At 47.5% G+C, this 25968-nt stretch overlaps 1 protein-coding gene across 1 annotated transcript; it reads right to left on the bottom strand.

The window, feature by feature from the left end:
* Window positions 1-2815: 2815 nt before the first annotated feature.
* Window positions 2816-25508, bottom strand: TMEM38A (transmembrane protein 38A). Its single transcript, XM_065874953.1, has 6 exons — window positions 25338-25508; window positions 9834-9990; window positions 9391-9575; window positions 7025-7112; window positions 5185-5302; window positions 2816-4405 (listed from the first exon to the last, which is right to left on the bottom strand). Exons 1-6 carry the CDS (start codon window positions 25459-25461, stop codon window positions 4178-4180), a joined length of 900 nt encoding a protein of 299 aa, XP_065731025.1. The 5' UTR covers window positions 25462-25508; the 3' UTR covers window positions 2816-4177.
* Window positions 25509-25968: the final 460 nt, after the last annotated feature.

Below are 25968 nucleotides of genomic sequence, written 5' to 3'. Positions count from 1 at the left end.
ATAAAATGAGATCTCAGAACATTTGTGCTGGAAGGCAGTGAGCCAGCTTATTGCCAACACCCACCAGGTGCTAGATGAGTCCAAGCAGAAGCATTCTGTGCACTCTTACAGAGCTGTCTTTGTAATCCAACTCCAGACACTCCTGCTGTTCGTCCGAGGAGGAAAGTGAGGCTCGGAGAAGGGGGCTTACTCGCCCAATGCCACACACCTCGAAGGTGAAAAGGCAGGATGGGAACAGGTCTGAGAAGCTTCGGAGCCTATTCTGGTTTTCCTTTTCTTTTGATTAAGGTAGAATTCTCAGCATACACTTCTGTAAGTTTTGACCACGATCAAGATACAGAACAGTTCTGCTGCCCTCTCCGCTTGAAGTTCCCCTGGCCCCTTTGAAGACAATCTCCTCTCCCACTCCTAGTCCCTGGTACCCACTGATCTGTGTTCCGTCTCCATAATTATTGCCTTTCCTATAACATCCTATAAAGGGAGCACACAGGATGTAACCAGAGTCCAGCTTCTTTTGAAATTCATTCACATTGCTGTGTGTGTCAAAAATTCGTTCCATTCCTTCTCTGAGTAGTACTCCATGGTGTGATGGGATCATTGTATGATGTTCATCCACTCACCAGCTGATGGGCATTTGGGATATTTCTGGTTTTGGGTGATTACCAAAACCAGCCACTATAAACATTTCTTGTGCGAACATGAGTTTGTGCTTTACTTAGAAATGGGATTGCTGCGTGATATGGTCAGTGATGTTAAATTTTATATGAAACGACCCAATTCTTTTCCACTAGCAGTGCATGAGCATTCCAGTTGCTCCAAATCCTTACCAGCACCTGGCATTTTTAGTTATTTTTATTTTACTCACTCTAACTGGTATAGTATTCGTTTGCTTGGGCTGCTGTAACAAAACACTACAGACTGGGTGGCTTCAACAACAGAAATTTATTTTCTGACAGTTCTGGTGGCTGGAAGTCTGAGGTCAAAGTGTCAGCAGCACATCTGGTTTCTTCTGAGACCTCTCTCCATTGCCTGTAGATGGCCATCTTCTCCCTGTGTCCTCACATGGTCTTTTCTCTGTGTATGTCTGTGTTCTAATCTCCTCTTTTATAAGGACACTAATCATACTGGATTAGGGTCCACCTTAAAGGGTTCATTTGAATTTAATCACTTCTTTAAAGACTCCAACTCCCAAAATGGGGGTCGGGGGTGTCACAATTCGGCCTATATAACAGATACTGCAGTGGCATTTTATCGTGGATTTAATGTGTATTTCATGTGATTACTTGTCATACATCTATTCTCTTCGGTGAACTCTCTGTTCAAATCTTTTGCCCAATTTTTATCGAGTTTTTTTCTTAAGTTTTTTTGACAGCTTTATTGAAATACTATTGACATACAATAAACGGCGCAGATTTAAAGTATACAATTTGATAAGTTGTGACATGTATATAGACCTGTGAAACCATCACCACAATCAGGAGGGTGAAGACATCCATCACCCAAAGTTTTCTTCTGCTTCTTTGCCATCCCTTCTACCCCAGCACCTGTCTCTCTCTCTCTCCCCGAACACCCACTGATCAGATGTTATTACAGGTGAATTTGCCTTTTCTAGAATTTTATATGAATGGCATCATCCCATATGCATACTTTTTTGTATGGCTCTTCTCACCCATCGTGATGCATTTGCGGCTCATTCATGTTACAGTTTGTTCCTTATTGCTGAGCACTATTCATTCAATTATCTATTTATTTTTTTAGCCGCACTGCACAGCATGCAGGATATTAGTTCCCCGACCAGGGATCAAATCCCAGCCCTCTGCATTGGAAGCATGGAGTCTTAACCACTGGACCACCAGGGAAGTTCCCATTCACCGTGATGGACATTTGTTTGCTGTTTCTAGTTTGGGGCTATTACAAACAAAGCTGTTATGAACATCTGTGTCCATGTCTTTTTTTTTTTTTTTTTTTTGCGGTACGCGGGCCTCTCACTGTTGTGGCCTCTCCCGTTGCGGAGCACGGGCTCCGGACGCGCAGGCTCAGCGGCCATGGCTCACGGGCCCAGCCGCCCCGCGGCATGTGGGATCTTCCAGGATCGGGTCACGAACCCGTGTCCCCTGCATCGACAGGCGGACTCTCAACCACTGCGCCACCAGGGAAGCCCTATAAGTTTAACTTTTTAAAGAACTGCCAGACTGTTTCCCAAAGCGTCTGCACCACTTTACATTCCCACCTGCCATGTATGAGATTTCCAGTTGCTCCACATCCTCACCAGCACTTAGTATGGTCAGTCTCTTTACTCTTAGCTCTCCTAGTGGGTGTGAAGTGGTGTCTTCCCACTCATTTCCCCAATGGCTGTTTTCTTATTATTGAGTCTTGAGAATTCCTTACATATGCAGGATACAATCCCTTCATCAGATGTGTGATTTTCAAAGATTTTTCTCCCAGTCTGTGGCTTGACTTTCATTCTCTGAACAGGGTTTTGCACAGACTCTTAGCTGCAAATCCCAACCACTCCCATTAATCCTCCCACCTGTCTTTGAAGGGCAGTGATAATCATCATCCTCTTTTTCCCAAGAAGCAAACAGGCTTAGAGAAGGGGAAGCCCCATGACCTGTCAATGGCAGAGTGAGGATCAAACCCATTTCTGCTTAACTCCAAGCCCCGCAGACTTCACCCACTGCCTCTATCTCCCGCTGGTGATCCAGGGCTGCCATGAGCCTCATTCTCCTGGAAACCCCATGTGTCTCTAAGTTCACAGGACTCCCATTGTGACGCGAGGCCAAAAGAGCAAGAATGAATCAGACACGCATCAGGGTTCTTTCACAACAAATTTATTTGCTGACCCTTCAGGCTGAGCCTTGATGGACATGCAAAAGGAGGAATTTGGGGGCCCTACAGCCTCAGGACCCACCTAGCTCCCAGGCATCACCAGATCAAGGCACTTTCCCAATAGCTGGGCAACACCTGGAACCCCAACAATCCCACACCACTCTGACACAGCTGTAGGCTGATGCCCTGAGCATGCTCTGAGCATCCGTGTACAAAGGGCAGCCCCAAGCTGGCCTGGTCTGGGCCCCAACCCCATCTGAGACTGGCCATGCCCAACCCACCTACCCCTCTCAGATGTCCTGGTGACCTAGGCTGAGATGAAGATGGCCAGGAGGGACGCTCAGCTCCCATCCCCCTCACACACCCTGAATCAAGTTCCCAGCCTGTCTAGCAGCAGCACAAGGTTTGGCACATAGTAGGCGTGTGTTTGTTGAATGACTCAGTGAGCGGCAATGAAGGATGACAGCATGAGGTCTCATGGAGCTTCCCAGGTCCAACAGTGAGTTCTTGGAGCCCCTGGACAGAGCCAGATCTTGGAACCCCTGACCAGCCAGCTGCATTTCTTTGGTTTAGGAACAACCTGAAGCCAAGGATCAGAACAAGCCTTCCCCACCCTCCATGCTCTCAAGTCTGGCTTAGACATGTCTCCTGAGGCCTCCTTTGTGCCAAGTAACTTGTGGGGTTCTCCAGTCCACAAACACAAAAGATCTAAAATGCAAAGCCATTTTTACGCCCAATGAACATCCACCAAGGCCTCCCCTCCTAACTGCATTGTGCTTCTGAGCTTAGAAATCTGGTTCACGTCCAGCCTCACATCAGCCCCTGCATACAGAATGGGGTGAGGAGCCACTATATAGATGGGGCACGCAAGGCTCAGAGCAGGAGGCAACTTGCCCAGGGATGCCCAGGGGAAGTCGGCAAGAAGAGACGTGGAAATCACAGCAGCTACCTTACAGCAGACACTTAGTATAACGTCCGTCAAATGGATGAGCCTCAACATGGCTTGAAATTCTTTTGGAGTCAAGGTGTAATTTTAGAGAGGAAATAATAGAACCAAGAACATAACGGCCAGGGTTTCCGGCTGGAGCTGCTGCTGGGATTCTGTGAACTCCCCCCCACCAAAAGCTGTAACTCTATGGGGACCTGGCAGAAAGAGAAAGGGACACCCCCATTCCTACAAATGCCCTTCACCCCCATATCTCATTTAACCCCCGCATCAGCCCTGGAGGGGGGGCTAATGGCTCCAATTTGTAGATGGCGAAGTAGAGGCCTGGAGAGGGGAGAAATGAGCCCAGGTCCTGGGTCTGGGTCCTCTCCTTGGTGCCCTGAATACCCCCAGGGCTGCCCTCTAATCTGCCTTCTTGGTTTTTTTCTTCCTGGAGCCCTCACTCAGCTCCTCCTTGGACTTGGTGGGCAGGGCTGAGTGCGAGGGGCCGGGCCCAGTGCCGCCCTGGGATCCACCGTGGTTGTCATGGTGATGGTCGCTCCCCCAGGCCGACCCAAACAGCACAGGGCAGATGTAGCCTTCCAGAACATCAAAAGGGGAACTGTGGGAGTGAGTGGCCATCAGGAACACCTGAGGTTGTGTGGCAGAGGGACAGGAGAGGCGACAGAGCCAGAGGGAGAATGAGGCAGAAGCAAAGTGGGGGGTTGGGGGGGAAAAAGGGAGAAGGTCAGCCAGGTGAAGGGCAGAGGTAGCCCAGACCCAGCCTTCTGGCTGCATGCACCCCTAAGAAGGTGACCAAGTGTCCTGGGCTTTCTGGGAGGCGAGATTTTAGTGCTAAAAACCCAGGCACACCAAGACAGTTGGTCACCTTTTCCCCAGGAGTATCCCACACACACACCCGGGCTCAGAGAGGAGCTGTGTTTGGCTTGGAGTCACTCACTCCCTTTCCCTATGCAATGGCCTGTGGTCCCTTCCAGGGGAGCCAGCAGCGAAGTCCCTCAGCTCCACGGGGAGGGAAGAGTGCATGGCCCCAGAAGACCTTTCCTGGGTAGGGGGTGACCCTAACTCAAGGCCTGAGGGTCAGACCAGCACCATTCCTGGTCCAGCCCGCTCTCCATGCCCGAGGCACAAGGCCCTGATACTCCAAACAGACTCCATACACTCCTGCCCCCATCTTGGCCTTTGCCCCTGCTGGGCCCTCTGCCTGGAAGACCTTGTTCTGCTCACCGCCATCCCCACCTGCTGGACACTAATCTTCTCATACCCTTCTCCCATGCATGAACCTACTGACAAGCTCCCCACCCCTTGACCTTAGGGCTGTCCTTTCCCCAGACACTCAAGGCCATGAGTCTAAGCTCCCTAACCTCAGCCTGGGAGGTTTGGGTCGGCGTCAGGACAGGAAGGCTTACCTTACAGGATACCATGAACATGGTGAAGATGAAGATGAGGCTGGCTTTGGACACTGGGAGCCAGCGGGTCTGCTGGAGGGTAAAGAGGATGGCTCCGTACAGGCTGGCCTTGGTGGGGCTGGAGGGGGTAGCTGTGGTTACTGGGAGGTTCTGCATGGCTCAGGCCTCTGTACCACTGTCCCAGGCCCCCTTCTCTGCCCACCCCTGCTGGTCCCAGCACCCGTCCCAGCACCCGTCCCAGCTTCTCCAGAGTGCATGGTGGGAAGGCGCCCATGTGACATGGATGATGGGGGATCTCCCTGTACAGTAAAGAGTTACCTTGGCCCCAAAAGAGGTCTCTCCTTTGCCCTGCTCCTGGAAGGTATCCATTAAGCCCTGGGAATGCCCTGCCTGATAGGAGAGTCTTTGTTTACCTGGGGATTTGGGGTCATACCAGATGGTAATGGTGTGATTTAGGGTGGGGTCTTGGGCCACATGGTATCAGCTGAACCTCTGGAGGGACTGGAGACTGAGGTCAGCCATGCAGGCAGTCAGCTATGTCTGTGTGACCAAGCCCCAGTAAAGCCCCTGAGCACCAGGGCTCAGGGGAGCACTACTGGTTGGCAATCTTCAACGCATACAGTCACACATGGATGCTGGGAGAGACAGGTGCTGTCCACACAGTTCCACTGAGAGAGGACAGTTTGAAGCTTGCGCCTAGTCTCTCCCTGGATGCTGCCCCACATGTCTTTACCTTTGCCAATTTTAATCTGTAATAAACTATAATCCTAAGTATAATGGCTTGGCCAAGTGCTATGGGTCCTTCTAGCAAATTGTCAAACCTGAGGGTGGTCTTGGGGACTTCTGAACAGTGCACCCCCCCAGAAGGTGGGATTACAACACACAGTTCTTAATTTTCCTTTTCTTCCTTGAAGAACAGGCTTCCGATATTTTGACTTGTTGCAGAAGACAGACCAGTGACTTCTGTTTCTGAAGTCTGTCGCTCACTGCATGTACTGAATGATAATTCGACCTGATATTTCCAAAGCATGCACCAGGAACCAGGGTCAGAGGGTTATGTGTGTGATGGAGCCTTCACACTCAGATGATGAGGCAGAAATAGAATCTGAGAGGGGAAGCCACTTGCCCTCTTAGTAGCAAGGGACACAACGGTCTGAGCCCCCATTTCCCTGTCCATGAACTGAGTGTGGGAACAAACCTCTCATGGGCATAAAGTGAGATAAAGTTATGTTTTCCAACATATGAAATGGAAGATAGTTTTCATTGGCATATGGGTGAGCTTTTTAATGTTGCCATATTTTAATGGCAACAGCTTTATTGTAGATTGGGAGAAAATTTAACTAGCTTGAACCTTTAGGTCTTTTAAAAATGTATTAGGCTAAATGCCCTGTGGGGTCCTGGGTTGAGTCCTGTATGTTGCCATCTGGCCCTGCCCAATGTTCCCCACTTAGCCCCAGCTACACTCCTCACCCACGCTCTGTGTTCTACATCCTGCATCCCTCACTTCCCACCCACAATCTGTACCCTGACCCTGCAGAACCAGGCAGAATCGTTGCTCTCTTCTGACTTGAGAGTTGGCAGAAGTGCTGGCCTCTGTCCAGAAGCTCCCTCTTTGCCAGAAAACTCTTATTCACTCTTCAAAACCCAAATCAAGTGTCTCATCACCCTGCAACGTTGCCTGCCCCTGCCCCCCAGGTAGTGTTAGGGCTCTACCTCCGGGGTCCCCCAGCCATGGTCTCTGGAAGCTTCTGAAAGGAGAATCAGGGGCTGAGACTTCCAAGTTACCAGGAGTATCCAACCCAGGGTCAGGCCCAGGGAATAGGGAGGATGGGATACTCACAAGGACATGTGCAGAATCTCGTTGGTCTCTGGCTTCCAGACCCCTCGGAGCAGCTGCTCAAAGTTGGACATGAGGGCGACACCAGAGCCTATGGGACAGGGTACTTCTAAACAAGCCCGCCACTGCCAGCTCCCTGTTCTTCTTGGCTGAATTCCCAAGGAAGCAGCTTCTCTGCTTCTGGAGTCTCCTCCAGAGGGATACTGAGCCTGGGGTGTATGATCATCAGTTGCAGGTGGGGGAACTGAGGCCCAGAGAGGGGACAGTCTTGCTGAGGGTCACACAGCACATTTGGAACAAAACCAGCACGAAGTAATCGAGGTCATATCCCACCTGCAAGGTATGTCTTGGACAAATCTGGGTTGTCTGCCCTGATGCTCCCAATCCAGGACCCTGAGCTGTGCATGAGGCTTCCAGAGGGCTCCCCACCCCCAGCCTCTCTTCTCTCTGGGTTCTGAGCTTTCAACCTTTTTCAAGCCACTTGCCCTCTGGAAGGCATGTCATACCCCTGGGGAATTTGCTCTGTAGTACAGGCTTCCTGGAGAGAGAATGAGACCCATGTCAAGATTTCTGGTTAAATTTCTAGAAGAATCTTCCCATTTACCCCAAATGTATTGGCTAAAGAGGCTTGGACGCCCACTCCAGGAGTGGTTGTGCTAACTGGGATGCCTGATATGCACCCCTGGACCAGGGGTTTGCATCTTGGATGACTTTGCCCCCAAGGAGGCATTTGGCAGTATCTGTAGACATTTTTGGTTGTCACAACTGGGGAGGGGGCTGCTACTGGCAACTAATGGATTGAAGCTAGGGGTGCTCCTCAACACCCTATAATGCACAGGACAGCCCCCACCAAAGAGCATGATCCAGCCCTAAATGTCAGTGGTACTGAGGATACTCTGACTCAATGGATGATGATTCTAGACCCAGGCATTTTGGGGGTACCCACTTTGGTCAGCAGGAAGCAGGGATTCGGTGCCCAGTGGTGTTTAGCACCTGCTCAAGTCTTCTTTCCCTGCCTTCCTTTTACTCCTTGGTCCACCACTGCAACTGTTACTGTTGAATGATCTATTTCTCCTTTAACTTCCCTCTACTTTTGCTTTATGTATTTTGGTGCTCTGTTTTTAGGTGCATATATGTTTATAATGGTTATATCTTCTTAGTGGAGTGACCCAACATTATAAACTGTCCCTCTATATTTTTAGTAATATTTTTTTGTCTCAAAGTCTATCTTGGTCTACCTCTTAGCATAAATGGAGGAGGATAAAAAGGAGGGCTCCAAAGCTGTTAGGAACGTGGATGTTGAATTCAGAGGACTTGGAGTCAAATCCAGCTGTGTCCCCATAGCCGTGTGACCTTGGGCATGTCATTTCATTTCCCTCCTCTGTAAAAAGAGATGATGTTAGCCTTCTCCTAAAGGAGAGTCTTAAGGATCAAATGAGAGAAGATGCACAAAGGCCTCAACTCAAAACTTGCCCTGGGTCAGGGATCTTAACCTGGAGTCTATGAACCCAGACAGGAAACAGAATTACATCTTCATTTTCACATCTCTCGCTGAAATCCAGCCTTTCCTTCCATCATGAAGGGAGGCAGTTACCTCAGCAGGATTTGCAAGTCTGTGATTCTGTCACCAACAGAATTCACGGATGTTTTTCTTTTCACATTCCCATTGTTGCAGATGGTGGTTTCAAAATATCATTTGTGCTCAACACCACTTCAGAAGTCTGGGAGTTATTAGGAGCCACTGTAAGGTCTGCTATTTAATCAGCAGTAAAGATGGATAAAGCTACTACAGCATATTTTTTTAAAATTTATAACTACTTTAAAATAATAGGCTTCCTTTATTCTCCTATATATTTTACTTTATGCATTTAAAAAACAGAAAAGTGTCTGTAGGCTTTACCGGGCTGATAAAAGGGCTGTAGTCCACAAAGTGTAAGAACCTCTGTAGTTACAGGGGTATGATTTCCTCTCTAGGAGGCATTTGGCAATGTCTAGAGACAATTCAGGCTGTCGCACTGGTAGGTGCTACAGGCATCTAGTGGGTGGAGGCCAGGGACGCTGCTCAACATCCTACGATACACTCCACCACAGAGAATGGTCCAGCCCCAAACGTCAGTAGGGCCACAGTTGAGAAATCCTGCTCTAGAGACATCAGCTGTCATTGCTTCGTTGTCCTATTTACCTTTGATAGTTAAATTTCTGGAAGAATCTTCTCATTTACCCTAAAGGTGTCTACTGATGAGGAGGCCGTCCTGACATCACTTAGCCCAGAGCAATGGCTGTGCCAGCTGGGGTGCCCGATATGTCCCACTGAACAGGGGTTCTCAACTGGGGTGCTTTTCCATTGTTCTCATCATGGTCCTGTTTACCTTTGACCCAGCCAGTGGCGATCATGACGAACCACCCGTGGTGGTAGTGGTGATGTGCGTGATGGATGCCCACGGCAATCTTGCGGACTCTCACCACCTCCTTCATGGCCACGAAGATGAGTTTCACCGGCAGGAAGCAGACACACTTGTAAAAGAGGTCCAAGGGGCAGAAGAAAATCAAGTACCTTTGGAGAGAGAATGCCAAGCCTCAGGGGGAGACAGACCCTGGGGCCCCTCGGAGATGAGGTTGTGTCCAGACCCTCGCTCTCACTTGCCGGGCTTAGGACAGCTGGGCAGTGGAAAGTGGTGGGTCAGGACCACTGTGGAGGTTGTGCTGGTGGGTTCTAGTTCCTCCAACCTCCCGCCTCCCCAATCCCAGGTGGCAGGGTCACCCTGCCCACCTGCTCTGCTCTCCCACATCCCACCAGACCAGTGATTCTTACCAGACTGCTGAGGCCAGCAGGATGCTGGAGTTGTTGCTGAAGTAGTCGACCGGGGGCTCCCCGAGGAGCAGATCAGCCAGGATGTAACTCCCGAAGCAATGTAGCATGGCACACAGCCAGGATGCCATAGGGTGGCGCCGGGACAGCTCGACGGCTCCTGAGGGGCATGGGGCATCCCCCACCATCACCAGGGCATCTGGAACATGCTTCACCCTTTATGCCCTCTGTTCAGCCCATCCTAATTCAGCTGCCTTCAGAGAGTGCCCACCCAATGCCTTGCAGTTTGCCCATTTCAGAGGAAGAACCAAGGCTCAGAGAGGGTGCACACATGACTGAGGTCACACAGAGAGAAGACAGAACCAGGCTGGGGCTCTTTCCTCCAAGCTCAGAGAGGTGGCAATAACAATAACACCAGCTCATTAGCAAGCATTCCCAGGTCTCAGACACTGGGTTTAGCATTTATAGGAAGGACATTAAATCTTCATTGATGACTGCAGCCAAGTGATCACTCTTATTATCCCCATGAGGAGACTGAAGCTTGAAGAGACAGGACAACATGCAGTTGGGGAAAGCTTTGACGCAGCTACTCCTGCCTTGGGCTGATGCCAAGATCCCTATAAGCTTATACCTGTACTTTTGGTCTCTCCTTATTTAAAAAATTCTTGTGTGCATGGTAAAATATACATAAAATGTACCACTCTAACCATTTTAAATGTACAGTTTAGTGGCATTAAGCACATTCATGTTGTTGTACAACCATCCCCATCATCCATCTCCATAGCTTTTCACCTTGCAAAACTGAAACTCTGTCCCCATTAAACACTAACTCAGACTTCCCTGGTGGCGCAGTGGTTAAGAATCCGCCTGCCAATGCAGGGGACACAGGTTCAAGCCCCGGTCTGGGAAGATCCCACATGCCATGGAACAAATAAGCCCGTGCGCCACAACTACTGAGCCTGCGCTCTAGAGCCTGTGCGCCACAACTACTGAAGCCCGTGCACCTAGAGCCGGTGCTCAGCAACAAGGGAAGCCACCACAGTGAGAAGCCCGTGCACTGAAACGAAGAGTAGTCCCCGCTCGCTGCAACTAGAGGTAGCCCACGTGCAGCAACGAAGACCCAACGCAGCCAAAAAAACCACTAACTATCCATTCCTCCTTCATTCCAGTCCCTGCCGCCTACCACTCTACTTTCTGTCTCTATGAACTTGACTACTTTATAGACCTCATGTAAGTGGAATCATACAGTATTTGTTGTTTTATGACTGTATTCTTTCACTTAGCATAATGTCCTCAAAGTTCATCCATGTCATAAGATGTGTCAGAATTTTCTCCTTCTTAAGGCTGAATAATATTCCATTGGATGGATCTACCACATTCTACATATCCATTCATCCATCAATGGACATCTGGGTTGCTTACACCTTTTGGTTATTGAGAATAGTGCTGCTAAGAACATGAACACACAAATATCTGTACGAGTTCCTGCTTTCAATTCTTTTGGGTATATTCCAGATGTGGAATTGCTGGATCAAATGTTAATTCCATTTTTAATTTTTTGAGAAACTTCCATACTGTTTTCCACAGCAACTGCCCCATTTTACATTCCCATCAGTAATGCACAAGTGTTCCAACCTTCCCACCTCCTCAGCAATACTTGTTGTTTTCTGTTTTTTAGGAATAGCTATGCTGATGGGTATGAGGTGATATCTCATTGTGGTTCTGATTTGCATTTCCCTAGTGATCAGTGATATTCAGTACTTTTTCATGTGCTTATTGGTCATTCCTATATCTTCTTTGGGGAAATGTCTATTCAAGTCTTTTGTGTATTTTTTTAAAAATTGGGTTGTCCTTCTGTTGTTAAGTTGTGCTCTTATGGAGAATGTTCATTTGCTGAGTAAAGAGCTTTGATTAGCCCCAGACAGGAAGGCACAGAAGAAATTTGAAAGGTGGAGCTGAAGAGCTCCGGAGCCCTATCTTGCTGGGGGAGAGCCATCAGTGCAGAGGGAAGCCACCAGGTATTGGAACCGAAGGGGACAGTGCAGGGCATGCCCACATGTGAGGAACGGTGTAGAAAGAGCAATGAGCAAAGCTGGATAATGGAGTCCTTGAAGGCAGAATTATACTAACAGGGTGAGGAGGGAGAGAGGGCATCCCATGCTAGCAGCATGGAAGGAACAAAGACACAAGCAAAAATGGCCAAGCACAGATGCCACTTCCTCCAGGAAGGCTTCCTTGCTTTACTGAGCCAGTCACTCCCGACTCTGGGCTCCCACCACTCTGTGGACTCCACCCCATTTTTGGTCTTTGTACTTTATTCAATTTTTCACATAGAAAAACAGGATGTAGATTAGTTGTTGCTTAGGGCTGGAGGGGATGGGGGAGATGGGAGGGTAAAAGCTAGAGGATCCAGCTTGGAGGAGATAGTTGCACAATTCTGTGAATATACTAAAAACCAGTGAATGGGATGATTTAAATGGGTGAATTGGGTGGTATATGAATTACATCTCCATAAAGCTGTTAAAAAAATAAAAGGATAACAAAGAAAAAAAACGTAACAGTTCACAGTTTCTGCAACTGAGGATAAACATTCATAAATGATACTAAATTGAGTCTTCTTATAAACCCAAGGCAAGAAAATGCAAAAGACTGGACTAACTTAGCGAACAGAAATAGGGACCCCACACCTAAGGAAGATAGCTCAGTGCATCGGTTTCCAACTTGGCTGTACATCCGTTACCTGGGGATTTTACAAACACCTGAGGCCTGCTTCCCATCCCAGAGGGTCTCGGTTTGTCGGTGTGGGATGTGGCTGGGCTTGTGGATTTTTTAATGCTCCTAGGTGATTCCTTTGTGCAACAAAGTTAAGCACCACAGAGATAGGGGAATGAACTGGCCCATGTCCTGACATCCTGCAGCCTTGATAACTCAAGACCTCCATGGTCTGAGAGGATGGGCTCCCAAGAGCAATGGTTTTCAAACTGTGTTCCTGGGAACCGTGAGGGTTTGCAGGGGCAGAGGAGAAACCAAGCAAGTATGTCCTGGGTCTTCCTCCCCTGTTTCAACCAGAGCACAACTTCGTTTACTGCTTCACCTCAGAGTTCGGCATAAGATTTTGTTTGAAAAGGAGAAGCTGGTATTCACACAGGCGTGCATGCAAATATTCATAGCAGCTTTATTTGTAAACAACCCAAATGGCTTCAATGGGTGAATGGATAAACAAACCATGGTACATCTGTACCATGGAATACTACTCAGTAATGAAAAAGGAACAAACCAGGGATACACAAAACAACCCAGACAGATCTCAACGGTGTGACGCTCAGCGAAAACTGCCAATCTCAGAAGGTTACATACTGCATACGATTCCATTTATATAACATTCTCCAAGTGACAAAACCATAGTGATGAGTGGCAGCGAGCAGATCAGTGGTTACCAGGGGTTAGGGTTCAAAGGAAGATCTAACTATAGAGGGGCATCACAGGGGAGTTTCTTTGGAGTGTCAGAACCATTCTGTAATCCTGATCGTGGTGGTGGTTACTCCAATCTACACATGTGACAAAATTTCAAAGGACTATATTTTTTAAAGTGCATGTAAAAACAGCTGAATAAAGTCTGTAGTTGGTGTTAATGGTATTATTCTGACGCCAGTTTTCATGTTTAAATAATGAGCTACCATTAGGTAAGATGTTGTCATTGGGGGAAGCTGGGTGAAGGGGACTTGAAAACTCTTTTCTCCATTTTTGCAACTTCTGGGGCTCCCCTGGTGGTCCAGTGGTTAGGACTCAGCACTTTCACTGCCAGGGGTTCAATTCCTGGTTGGGGAATTAAGATCCTGCAAGCTGTGGCATGGCCACAGGAAAAAAAAAAGAAAGAACCCATTTTTGCAATTTCTTATGAGTCTTAAACTCTTTCAAGATAAACTGTATTTTAAGATCCCAAATTAAAATGAAGGCAGGGGGTCTAGTTCTTTAAAAACACGTTTACAAAAAACACTAGAGGTACAGGATTAATGTCTATTAGTCAAATACACTTTATACTACACACTTAAGTCTTTTGTATCTTTTTTTAAAAACATCTTTATTAGAGTATAATTGCTTTACAATGGTGTGTCAGTTTCTGCTTTATAACAAAGTGAATCAGTTATACATGTACATATGTCCCCATATCTCTTCCCTCTTGCATCTCCCTCCCTCCCACCCTCCCTATCCCACCCCTCTAGGTGGTCACGAAGCACGAGCTGATCTCCCTGTGCTATGCGGCTGCTTCCCACTAGCTATCTATTTTACGTTTGGTAGTGTGTCTGTGTCCATGCCACTCTCTCACTTTGTCCCAGCTTACCCTTCCCCCTCCCCATATCTTCAAGTCCATTCTCTAGTAGATCTGCATCTTAAGACAATAGTAGCATAAAGATAGAACCTAACTATCTCAAAAGATTCAAAAGGAAGAAATGGACAAAGTCTTTTGAATCTTTTGAGATAGTTAGGTTCTATCTTTATGCTACTATTGTCCTAATCTTCTACAGCCACACCCCTGAGTTGGAACCTGGGTGTCTCCTGGTGTGACAACTTATTTCATCATCTTGATTCCTTCCCTCCCCCACTAGTTTCATCTTCCAGAGAATGAATTTAGAATTAAGTCATAAGACAGAGCTACTTAGCTCTCACAGCCAGAGCTGGTACCAATGACTCTATTTTTTACTTTTTAAGTTTTATTTTAAATTTTATTTTATTGAAATATAGTTGATTTACCATATTGTTTTAATTTCTGCTATACAGCAAAGTGATTCAGTTATACATATATAAACATTATTTTTTATATTCTTTCCCATTATGGCTTATCACAGGATATTGAATATACTTCCCTGTGCTATATATGCTATACAGTAGGACCTTGCTGTTTATCATCCTATATATAACAGTTTGTGTCTGTTATTACCAAACTCCCACACCTTCCCTTCCGCCACCCCCCACCCCCGCCCCGCCAACCACAAGTCTGTTCTCTACATCTGTCTTTTTCTGTTTTGTAGATAAGTTCATTTGTGTCATATTTTAGATTCTACATATAAGTGATATCATATGGTATTTGTCTTTCTCATTCTGACGTACTTCGCTTAGTATGATAATCTCTAGGTCCATCCCTGTTGCTGAAAATGGCATTATTTCATTCTTTTTTATGGCCAAGTAGTATTCCCCAGTGCCTCTCTTTAATAAACAATTTACTTAATCCAATGAAAACTCTACTCAGTGTGGATGTGAGATGACACGCTTACAATATGTAATCTATTAGTCAAAAGGCTAATCAAAAGAAATAATTAGTTCAGGTTTTGGGAGTTTGGGGGGAAAGTTTCTCTTTGTTTCTAGAGATTGGACGCCTTTTGTCTCTAAATTGTCAAATCTGAACGCTTGGCCTCTTTATGCTGTGTACTAAGTGTGAAGCTACTGACATAAATACCTGTATATACTATTGATACACTCAACAAGTTGACTTGATCTTGATCCTTTGGTGAGTACAGGGACCTTATCAGTCTTATCTGCTGCTGAACCACCCCCTTCCCCTGACCCCGTGTGCTTGGTACTGTGCCTGATACATGGTAGTTACTCAATAAATAATTGTTAGTGAAAGAACTGTCCACACGGAGGTTACATTCTAGCAAACGTGGACTGAACACTCCTAGGCACTGAGGTTGTGTTGGGCACTTTTGGTTACATTATAACAACAACTTCCCCTGCTCCCTTTATTTATTGAGTTACTTCTCTTTTTTTAAATTGAGTTACTATTGTGTCCCAGGCAACCACATACCTTCACACCATCCTCAAGGCTTCAGCGTCAGAGCCCAGGCTTTCAACCACAGGTGATGTAGGGATCAATATCCCTGCCTATAGTGAGTTATAGGAGGGACACCCCCCCCCCCAAATTCATGTCCTTCAAAACCTCATTTGGAATAGGGTCTTTGCAGATGCAAATAAGGTAAGGCTCTCGAGATGAGATCATCCTGGAGCATCTGGGTATGTCCTGAATCCAATGAGAGTGTTCTTATAAAAGACAAGAAAAGGAGACACAGACACAAAGAAGAAGGTGTTGTAAGTTGAACTCACAAGAAGATATGTTTAAGTCCTAACCCTTGGTATCTGTGAATGTGACCTTGTTTGGAAATAGGGTCTTTGCAGATGTAATTAAGTTAAGATGAGGTCATTAGGTGGGCCTTAATCCAATGTCTGGTGTTCCTTATAAGAGGAGACATATCACAGGGAAGAAGGCCATACAAACAAGGAGGTAGAGACTGTAGGGATGCATCTACAAACCATGGAACCCAAGGATGCTACCCACCTCCAGAAGCTAGGAAGAGGCATAGAAAGATTCCTTCCTAGAACCATCAGAGAGAACATGGCCCTGCTGACACCTTGATTTTGCATTTCTAGCTTCCAGAACTGTGAGACAATACATTTCTGTTTTAAGCCACTCAGTTTGTGGTACTTCATTATGGCAGCCAAAGGAAATTCATACAGATGGCCATATGAAGACAGAAGCAAAGACTGGAGTAATGTATGTATAAGCCAAGGAATGCCAAGGATTGCTGGAAGACACCAGAAACCAGGAAAGAGTCATGGAAGCATCCTCCCCTAGAGCCTCCAGAAGGAACCAGGCACCTTGACTTTGAACTCTGGCCTTCAGAACTGTGGAGAATAAATTTCTGTTGTTCTAAGCCCTCTAGTTTGTGGTCATTTGTTATGGCAGCGCTAGGAAATTAACATAGCATCTGACAGATGAGGCAACAGAGTCTCCCCAAGGTCAATGGCTTACCCAAGATCACCCAGGCATTCAGTGAGTATTTTTGAGCTCTGACCATGTGCTGGGCTCTTGCTAGGCACTGGGGATGCAGCCATAAGCAAGAGCTGGTTCAGGCATTACCTTTGTGGGGCCCGTAGTGCGGTAGAGAGGCAACGTGGTTAAATAATCCCACAAATGAAGGTTAAACCTCATAAGGGAGAGACACATGGTGCTTTGAAGGGTTTAATTGGGGAACTGTCCCAGCTGAGGAGGTCAGACTTCATTTAGGAAGTGGCACTTAAGCTGAGATCTGAACAATGAGCAGGGATTTCCTAGAGGACGGGGGTGGAGGGGTGAAGATGATCCAGGCAAAGGGAGAGCATGGGAGAAGGTGGAAGGGGGAGGAGAGAGGAAACCTAAGAGCTAAGGGGCACTCAATGCCAGATATACTGGTCAGGTCGGCATGGGCTGGATATCCAGCAAAGCAAGTGACCAAGCCAGGGCCACACAGACCCCACACCTTTCAACATGGCATCCAAGCCTCTTTCCTGGGTTTGATGTCCAATGTTCTAAGCCTGTCTTGGGGAAAGAAACATGAAGTCCACTGTACTCCATAGAGGGCGCTGCCTTCTTCTCAGATCTGTCAACCTCACAGAGAAGTGGGGAGGGGACTATCTGCCCCTCCTCCAGAGGGAAAAAGCCCAGGTTTCCCCTGTACACACACAGTTGGGAGGGTCAACAGGCATAACCAGCTTGGAGGCAATCTGACAATACGGAGGAAGCCAGAAGCTGTGAGTCGCCTGTGCCCCAGCAATTCCGCTCCTCACTATTTGCTCAAAAGAAACTAGTGCGTGTGGGCAAAGAGACATGGGGAGGGATTTCACTGCCACACTGTTACAACAGGAGAAAAGTGGAGTCTACTGTTTCTTAGTGAGGGAGTAGAGTCACGCAGAATGGAACATCGCAGAGGAGATATTTAAAAATGAATTAGATCCAGGCTCCTCACCCTCAGCACTGCTGGTGTATGGGGCAGAATCATTCTCTGCTATAGTGGGGGCCATCCTGTGCACTGCAGCATGTCAAGCAGCATCCCTGGCCTCCACTCATTGGAGGCTAGTAGCCCACCCCCACCCTGGTTGTGACAACCAAAAATGTCTCCAGATATTACCAAGTATCCCCTGAGGACAAATTCCCTTCTGGCTGAGAACCCCCACTCTAGATGTATCAACATGGATAAATCCCATGACGTTATTGCTAAGTCAAAAGGTTAGATTGCAAAATGATTATGTTTATGTATATTTTATGTATATACGTAAAACAACACAAAATGCTCCATGCACTTCATAGATACATAAACAGTGGTAAAGGTATACATACAGGCATGGGAAGAATATAGGCTGCCTTTAGGGCAGTGGTCACATCTAGAGAGGGAGGGAGAGGAACGGATGGGGTTGGCTCTGCCTGCCACTATTTCTTAAAAAAAAAAACAACAAAAAAACCCAGATCTGAAGCAAATCTACATTCACATCTGGTAAGTCTGTGTACGGAGAGAGTACGGAGGTATCAGTGGGGATAGTTATTCTGTATGTTTGAAATATTTAATCACCATAACTGCAAAAAAACAAGGGTCCCCTTAAAGCTGATAAGCAAGAAGGACTTGGGGTGCTCTCCCACCTCATCACACTAGGCTCCACAGTCTGTACCAAGCCCCCTCGTGGGCCCCTCACTGCCTGCCCCCTCTCTGATGGCTGGGGATGGGGGTCCAGGAACAGGAGGTCTCATAGCCTAGGGTAGGCAGCATGGTACCATGCTGCCCTATGCACAAGAACCCATCACTAGGTTCTGGAAGACTCATGCTCATGTTCACAGCAGCACTAGTCGCAGTTGCCAAAAGGTGGAAATAACCCAAATGTCCATCAACAGATGAATGGATAAACTAAATGTGGTCCCTTAACACAATGGGATACAAGTCAGCCTTAAAGAGGAATGAAGTTCTGATACATGCTACAACATGATGAACCTCAAAAACATGCTAAGTGAAAGAAGCCAAAGACAAAAGGCCACATAACGTATGATCCCATTGTTATGAAATGTCCAGGACAGGCAAATCCATAGAGACAGAAAGCAGATTAATGGTTGCCAGGGACTGGGGGAGGGGGGATGGGGAGTGGCTGCTAATAGGGAGAGGGCTTCCTTTTGAAGTGATAAAAATATTCTTGAACTTATACATTACATATAGGTGGAATCATAAGACGTGGCCGTTGGCATCTAGCTTCTTTCACTGAGCACAATATTTTCAAGGGTAATATTCATTTTCACTGCTGTATAGTATTCCATCATAGGAACAGATTGCAAGTTATTTATCCACTTTCTTGCATATACATTTTAGAATCAGGAAACACGTCTCATAAAAGTTGTTTCAGAGTAAGTCAGCAACACTCTTCCCTTTCTCTTTACCACCCCCATTGACTAACCACATGTTCTTGGACAAATCATTTTTTTCTTTCTCCAGCTCTTTCCTTCTGTCAGGTGGGAATCCTAATCCCTTCTTTGCCCAACTCCTAGTAGAGGTTGGAATCAAATTTTCCCTCCTCAATCTCACCCTGGAGTCACAAGCCCAAAGCGCATCTTCTCCCCGCCCTCAAGGTTATCCTGAGTCTCAACATCTACCAAGTTCCTCCATTATGAAGCCGAAAGCTCTCTTTACTCCTCTGGGGCATCTATTTAAAATGTCACCAGCTGAGAGTTAATCCTTTTGAGCAGCTGGTGGGTCCTACAGGGGCCGGGTCAGGTGAGGCACCCATGTTTTGCAGAAATGGATACCTCTGCAACTAAAAATAACCCCCAGGGGTTGAATTCTTTCCAGGGTCTTTCTTGTGCCCTCTGGGACCATAAGGCCAGGGAGGGTGGGGGTGGGGATGGGAACCTGGGTTTTGCGGGAACAAAGTAGGCTCCTCACTATGAGTGAGGCCTGGTAGAAAAGTCACACACCTGGGTTTTGGCTCTACTGCTCACTCTGGCATGGCTTTGGGCAAATAAACGCCCCTGCCCCCTCTCCCCACCAAGCCTGTTTCCTCTGTTGTCAAAGGGAGAATGAAAGCACTCCCTCCACCAAGTTATATTGATGATTCAGTGCTCTGTGTATTATCATCATTATGCATTTTTTTAAATTGAAGGGAATTCCCTGGTGGTCCAGTGGTTAGGACTCCGTGTTTTCACTGCCAAGGGCCTGGGTTCGATCCCTGGTTGGGGAACTAAGATCCCACAAGCTGCGTGGTGTGGCCAAATAAATAAATAAAATAAAAAATTGAAGTTTAGTTGATTTACAATATTGTGTTAATTTCAGGTGTACAGCAAAGTGATTCAGTTATACGTTGTCTGTGTATACTTTTTCAGAGTCTTTTCCATTATAGGTTATTACAAGGTATTGAATATATTCCCTGTGGTATACAGTAAAGCCTTGTTGTTTATTTTATATACCGTAGTGTGTATCTGTTACTCCCATACTCTTATTTTATCCCTGCCCCCCTTCCCCTTGGGCAACCACAATTTTGTTTTCTAGGTCTGTGAGCTTCTTTTCATTATCAATACCCTCCCAGCGACCCTAGAAGGACGGGATGAGTCTACCCATTGCTACAGATGCGAAGACTGAGGCTGGTGGGGATGTCCTGCCCCAAGGATCCACAGCAAGGCAGTGGTCAAGAAACTGCCCCCTGGCTCTTTCCCTGTGCCATGCTCCTTTTTGGTTTCTCTTGCTGAGTACTTGGGGCAGCACCCAGAAGCAGCTGAATGTGGGTTTCAATTCCAGGTTTGCCACCAAAGCACTCCCCTCTCACTGGGTGAGTTTGGTTGCTCACTCCCCTATCTGGGCCTCAGTTTAGTCATGTGTAGAATGAGGATGCTGTCTAGAGTGACCAACTGTCCTGGTTTGCTTGGGGCTGAGGGGTTTCTGGGACTTTGGGTGCTTGTCTTGGGCGAATGTGGGCGAGTTGGTCACCCAGCGCTATCATTCATTTCAGAGGGCATCTGTGAAGATGAAAAGAAATTGCTCAGTGTTTAACAATTATATGAGAGTTATTTCTGGAACTGAACTGAAATGGAAAGTACCTGTGGGTGGAAATTTTAGTGGATGGACTTATAAAAATCAGGTCTGCCTAAGGAGGAAGGAAGAAACCCCTATCAGGACCCTCGTTCTGACCTGTGATGGGCTCCACAACATTCCCTCTCTGGGGGTCGGTGTCCTGTCTGTGGATGGCCAGGAAGTGCTAGAAGCTTCCCCAGGGCACTTTTAGCACTGCTGCCATTCTGCGCTATTTAGTGTGAGGTCCAAACATAGGAAGTGTGTTCACAGAGTTTCTCTAAGACAAGTCACTCTCTCCCAAGCCTCTGTGCTCAGCTCTCTTCCTCAGTTTCCCCCACTGTAAAATGGAATAGCAGCCCCTCCTCAAAAGGCTGGAGGGTGAGCAGTCCCCAACCCTCAAAAATCTTATAGTTCAAACCAGAGATCAAGGAACAGTTCTCTTTGGCTCCCACAGTAGTTGTTAAATGTTCAAACTGCAACCAACATGTCTTTCGATAGGTGAGTAATTAAACCGTGGAACATCTGTATCGTGCAGTATTATTCAGCACTAAAAAGAAATGAGCTACCAAGCCATGAAAAGACATAGGGGAGCTTTAAATATATCTTGCTAAGTGAAAGAAGCCAGTCTGAAAAGGCTACATACTGTATGATTCCAACTCTATGACATTCTGGAAAAGGCAGAACTATGAAGACAGTGAAAAGATCAGAGGTTCTCAGGGGTTTGGGGAGGGAAAAGGGGGGGTGGCATGAATAGGTAGAGCTTGAGGGTAGTGAAACTATTCTGCATGATACTACAATGATGGATACATGTCATTATACGCTTGTTAAAATCCATAAAACGTGCAACACAAAGGAACCCTTATGTCAACTGCAGAGTTTAGTTGATAATGATGTTGATAATACCTGATAATAATGGTAATAGGACAATAATGGTGTTGACGATAATGTTTGTTCATGGACTATAGCAAATGTTTCCGCTCTGGTGCAGAATGTTGATGGTGGTGGAGGCTGTGTGGGAGGTTGGTGTGGGTGGGTAGTCAAAGTATATGGAAACTACTTTCAGTTTAACTTTGCTGTGGATCTAAACTGCTCTAAAAAACTGTCTATTAATTTTAAAAAAGAAAAGACATGTTCAAATAGCTAACATATAAACATAGGGAGCTACAAGTCACATTTCTAGCTTCCCTTGAAAAATTAGTTCTGCTGGTTCTAGCTCCAATCAGGGAGAGATGCACATGGCTGGACCTCACCTGGGGACGGTCCTCACCTGGCTGTCTTATTGTTTTCCATATATGACCTGCCTGGCCCTTGGAAGCATTAGGGTTTGAGACTCAGTCTAGATCAATGAGTCTTAAGTGGAGGTAAGTGTGTCCCCCCGCAGGGACACCAGCAATTTCTGGGGACATTTTTTTTTTTCACTTTTTTCTTTTTTTTATGGCCCTACCACATGGCTTGTGGGACATTAGTTCCCCGACCAGGGATTGAACCCAGGCCCTCAGCAGTGAGAGCGCGGAGTCCCAACAACGGGACCGCCAGGAAATTCCCTGGGGACATTTTTGTTTGTCACAGCTGGGGTATGCTCATGGCATCTAGTGGGTTGAGGCCAGGGATGCTGCAAAACATCCTGAAATTCACAGGACGGCCCCTGCCACAGAGAATGATCTGTCTCTGTCATTAGTGTTGAGGTTGGGAAACACTGGTGCAGAGCTGGTTCTCATCTGGGGAACTTTAAAAAATACTGATGATGGTACCACCCCCTGCGATTCTGATTCTAATGATAAAGCGGTGCTACCTGGACAACAAGAGTCTTAAAAGCTCCCCAGGTGACTCTAATGTGTAGCCATACTTGAGAACCACTGGTCTGGAAGGCTCTTTGCATGGGTCAGGGCTTAAGGTAGGCAGGATTGTCATTTAATCATTCATTCACTCATTCCTTCAATCATGCCGCCAGCATCCACGACTTCTTTCTTTCTTCTTGCATAGAGCTAAGGGTTCTAGAGGTGAGCCAGACCTGGCCCTCCCTGCCCTATTAAGGAGCTCCAGCCTCTTTTAGCCCATCATTTCTCAAATATTAGTATGCTTACAGGGATCTTGTTCAAATGCAGAGTCTGTTTTAGCAGGTCTTGGTGGGGAGCCTGGCATTCTGCATTTCTTAACCAGGGGCCACAGATGCTGTTCACCTGAGGACCACACTTTGTGCTTCATCCTCATTCAGGATTCTCACAAAAGCCTGACCCAGAAAATGCCTGCATCCTGGAAAACACATTACCCCATGCCTTACAAATAATTCTACTACCTCTCACAAGTGCCTTAGATCTGACTACTGACAAAGTTCTCAATAGATCTTCACATTAGCCAGGAAAGGGAGTCCAGGATTATTTTACCAATGAGCCCATTTCACAGATGAGCAAACTGAAGCTCATGTAAGCAAAGCAACCAGCCTGGTGTTTACTCACTGTGAGAAGCAGAACTGACTCCCAATTTGAAGATTATTCCTTAAAGCCAGCTTGGCTCTCAGGTTCACAAAATTATTAATTTCTGTACAAGGGGTCACACATATTCTGTAACTGGTCCTGCAGTCAGCACACGGATTCTGAGAAGAAACTTTTAGAGAGGCTTAGCAGGAATACCAAACTGGGGGACTAACAGCTAAGTCCAATGCCTCCCTTTTCTAAGGGTAGGCAAGTACCCCAGAGCAATCACAGTGATTCTTGGGATCAAGCAGACTGGGGTTTGAATTCCAAGGCTGTCATCTACCAGCCCTGGGACCACAGGCTCATTGTGTATGTAAATTAGCTTAGCCTCTATTTCCTATTTCCCCAGTTATGAAAGGAGGGAGTTGAATGTTGATCAGACCAGGGGGTTCTCAACCTTGACAGCATATAGCATCCTTGGGGGAGGGGAGCTTGAAACACGAGCATGCCAGGGCCCTATCCCAGATATTCTGATTCTATTGGTCTGGAGTGGAGATGAGATGGGGGTTTAAGAACCCCCAGGAGCCTCTAATGTGCTGCTGGGGTTCAGAACCACTGAACCCTTTCAAGCCTTCAGGAACCTTCAGGCTGCAGTCCTTCAAGTTCAGGTGATTTACTCTGTGACTCCAGCAGAAATATCCCAACCCTTCTGCATGCTCCCAGCCAGCCCAGAGACCTCTTTCCTTCCGAGACTTGTGTCCTACATCCCTACTAGGCTGCTGCCCTTCACAATTTTCGATTTCCCAATGTGTGCTAGGTTCCGTACTTGCCCAGGGGACTGGCCTGAGCCACCAGGAATTCATCTGCAGACAGGAAATACAGCCCCATGTTCAGGCTAAGATAATACAAAGCTTATTTTGCTTTGCAAAGTAACTGCTTTTCAGAAGAGCCTTTAGAGAAACAGACTCTGGCATGTGGACGAGCTAAAATAAAATGGAACAAAAACACTTGCCAGGCAGCGTATGATCTTATTTGCATAAGACTGTGCATTTACATCCGTAACTACAGGGGTATAAATGCAGAGAAGTGAGGTCTGGAATGGTGGCCACCATTTCAACTGTAACTATCCCCTTTTTCCTTTGGGCTTTTCAGTTTGTTTTTCTTTTTTTTTTTTTAAATATACACAAGCACCTATTTTTATCATCTTTAAAAAAGCTACTTCCAGAGAATATAGTGATAATTTACATCTAAGTGGGAGAAAAGATCACAAAGTTTCGGGTGATTGGTCTTTTCTCTAAAGCTAAATTCTACTGTCCATTTAATTTGCTGGTGTGCTAGAAGTATTAAAATACTAGGAGATGAACAAGAAACACTCCCAGAACCTTGTATAAAAATAGAATGCATTCTAAGGAAGCCATTTACCATCAATTAAAAAAAATGGTTCAAAAAAAAAAAAAAAAAACAATCCAAGAAGCTGGGTGTTCCCCCCAGCGATTCTCCATGAGGGTCTGGAGCTGGTGGGAGGAGGCTGACCCCAAATCATCCTGCCCTAGGGCCAGTACTGCTCAGTAAGTGAAAAGGATCCGGGCCAGACCTGGAAGAATTCCCTCTGGGCTCCGAGATCTAGCAGAGCCTTGGCCCAGGGAAAGGGAGAGGAGGTTGCCCCAGAGCCACAGCGGGGAAGGGGCACCAGTGTCACTTTCTCTGAACCTGATCACAGCTCCCAGCACTGCCGGCCCTTATATAGACACTCAGCTGCCGTTCTGGCTCCCCGCTCCAAGGGCAAGGAGGGAGGTCACTGCTGCGGGCAGCTAGGACGTCTGGCCAGGCCAGCAGAGCCGACCCGCCTGCGCCCTCACCACGACCTACGCCCCTCGCCCAAGTTCCTGCGACCGTACCCTGCTCGGACCCCTGACCTTCTCTCCCTGCATCCTCCCCAGCACTTGTTCCCTCTCCTCTGAGCAATCACGTTCCTTTCCTTTCCTCCAGCCTGCATCTGCTTCCCCTCCCCCAGCGCCACAATCTCAGGAGCTTCTCTCCTTGCCCTCTCTCTTGTCTCTCCCCTCTGTCCGGCCCCGTATGGGAGAACCCCATGATCCCAGCACCTTCCTGTTTCCCCAAACCGGTCCCTGGGACTGTTCCCCCACGATTCAGGCCTTTCCCCTTCTCCAGACCCCTGGGTTAACCGCCGTCCCTCGCCCCGGAATGCCAGTCCTCTCCAGCCTCCGGCCCTGGCTCACCTGGCTCATACTTGAGGTAGAGAATGGAGACGATGAAGTAGCTAAGGTCGAAGACAGGAAAGAGGGGCACCCGCGAGAAGCTGAGCGCAAGCTCGCCCAGGCTCAGCGCCGAGAGCAGCTCCATGGCGCCCGCCGGGTCCCACCCCAGCCCCCGGCCCGGTGAGTCCAGTCGCCTGAAACTGCGCCCCCCCCCCCACTGGACCCGCCCCCGCCCGCCAGGCGCCGCCCCCAACCCTGCCTCCGCGGGAGAGGAGGGGCGACCGCTGGCTGATCTTGGGGAGGGTGGTGGGACCCTCCAGTCCCATGGAGGCCGGTCGGTCCAATGGCCCACACTGTCCCTCGGGCCATCACGACCCCATTCAGGCCAGCCAGGCGGGGTGCGGGGTCCCCGTGGAGTGTGAGTTGGACCGGGGATCTGTCCTTGGAGGGGGGCGGGATCCGTTCCTCACGGAGCCCACCCAGGCGGGACGGACCAATCAGGACCGCGTTCCTGTGGGGCTGATCAGGACCCAGGTCCTCTGTGGAGCCCTTGGATCCGGACCTCCATCCCCCGTGGGACCAGATCAGTTGTGAACCACATACTTCCGTGCCCCATAGGGTCCATTCGGTCAGGACCCCCGTCCTCTATCGA

Source organism: Phocoena phocoena, chromosome 3 (genome assembly GCF_963924675.1).
Source record: "Phocoena phocoena chromosome 3, mPhoPho1.1, whole genome shotgun sequence".
Taxonomy (NCBI): Eukaryota; Metazoa; Chordata; class Mammalia; order Artiodactyla; family Phocoenidae; genus Phocoena; species Phocoena phocoena.
Note: the sequence above shows the minus strand (reverse complement) of the source record. Positions and strands in the feature narration are given on the sequence as shown.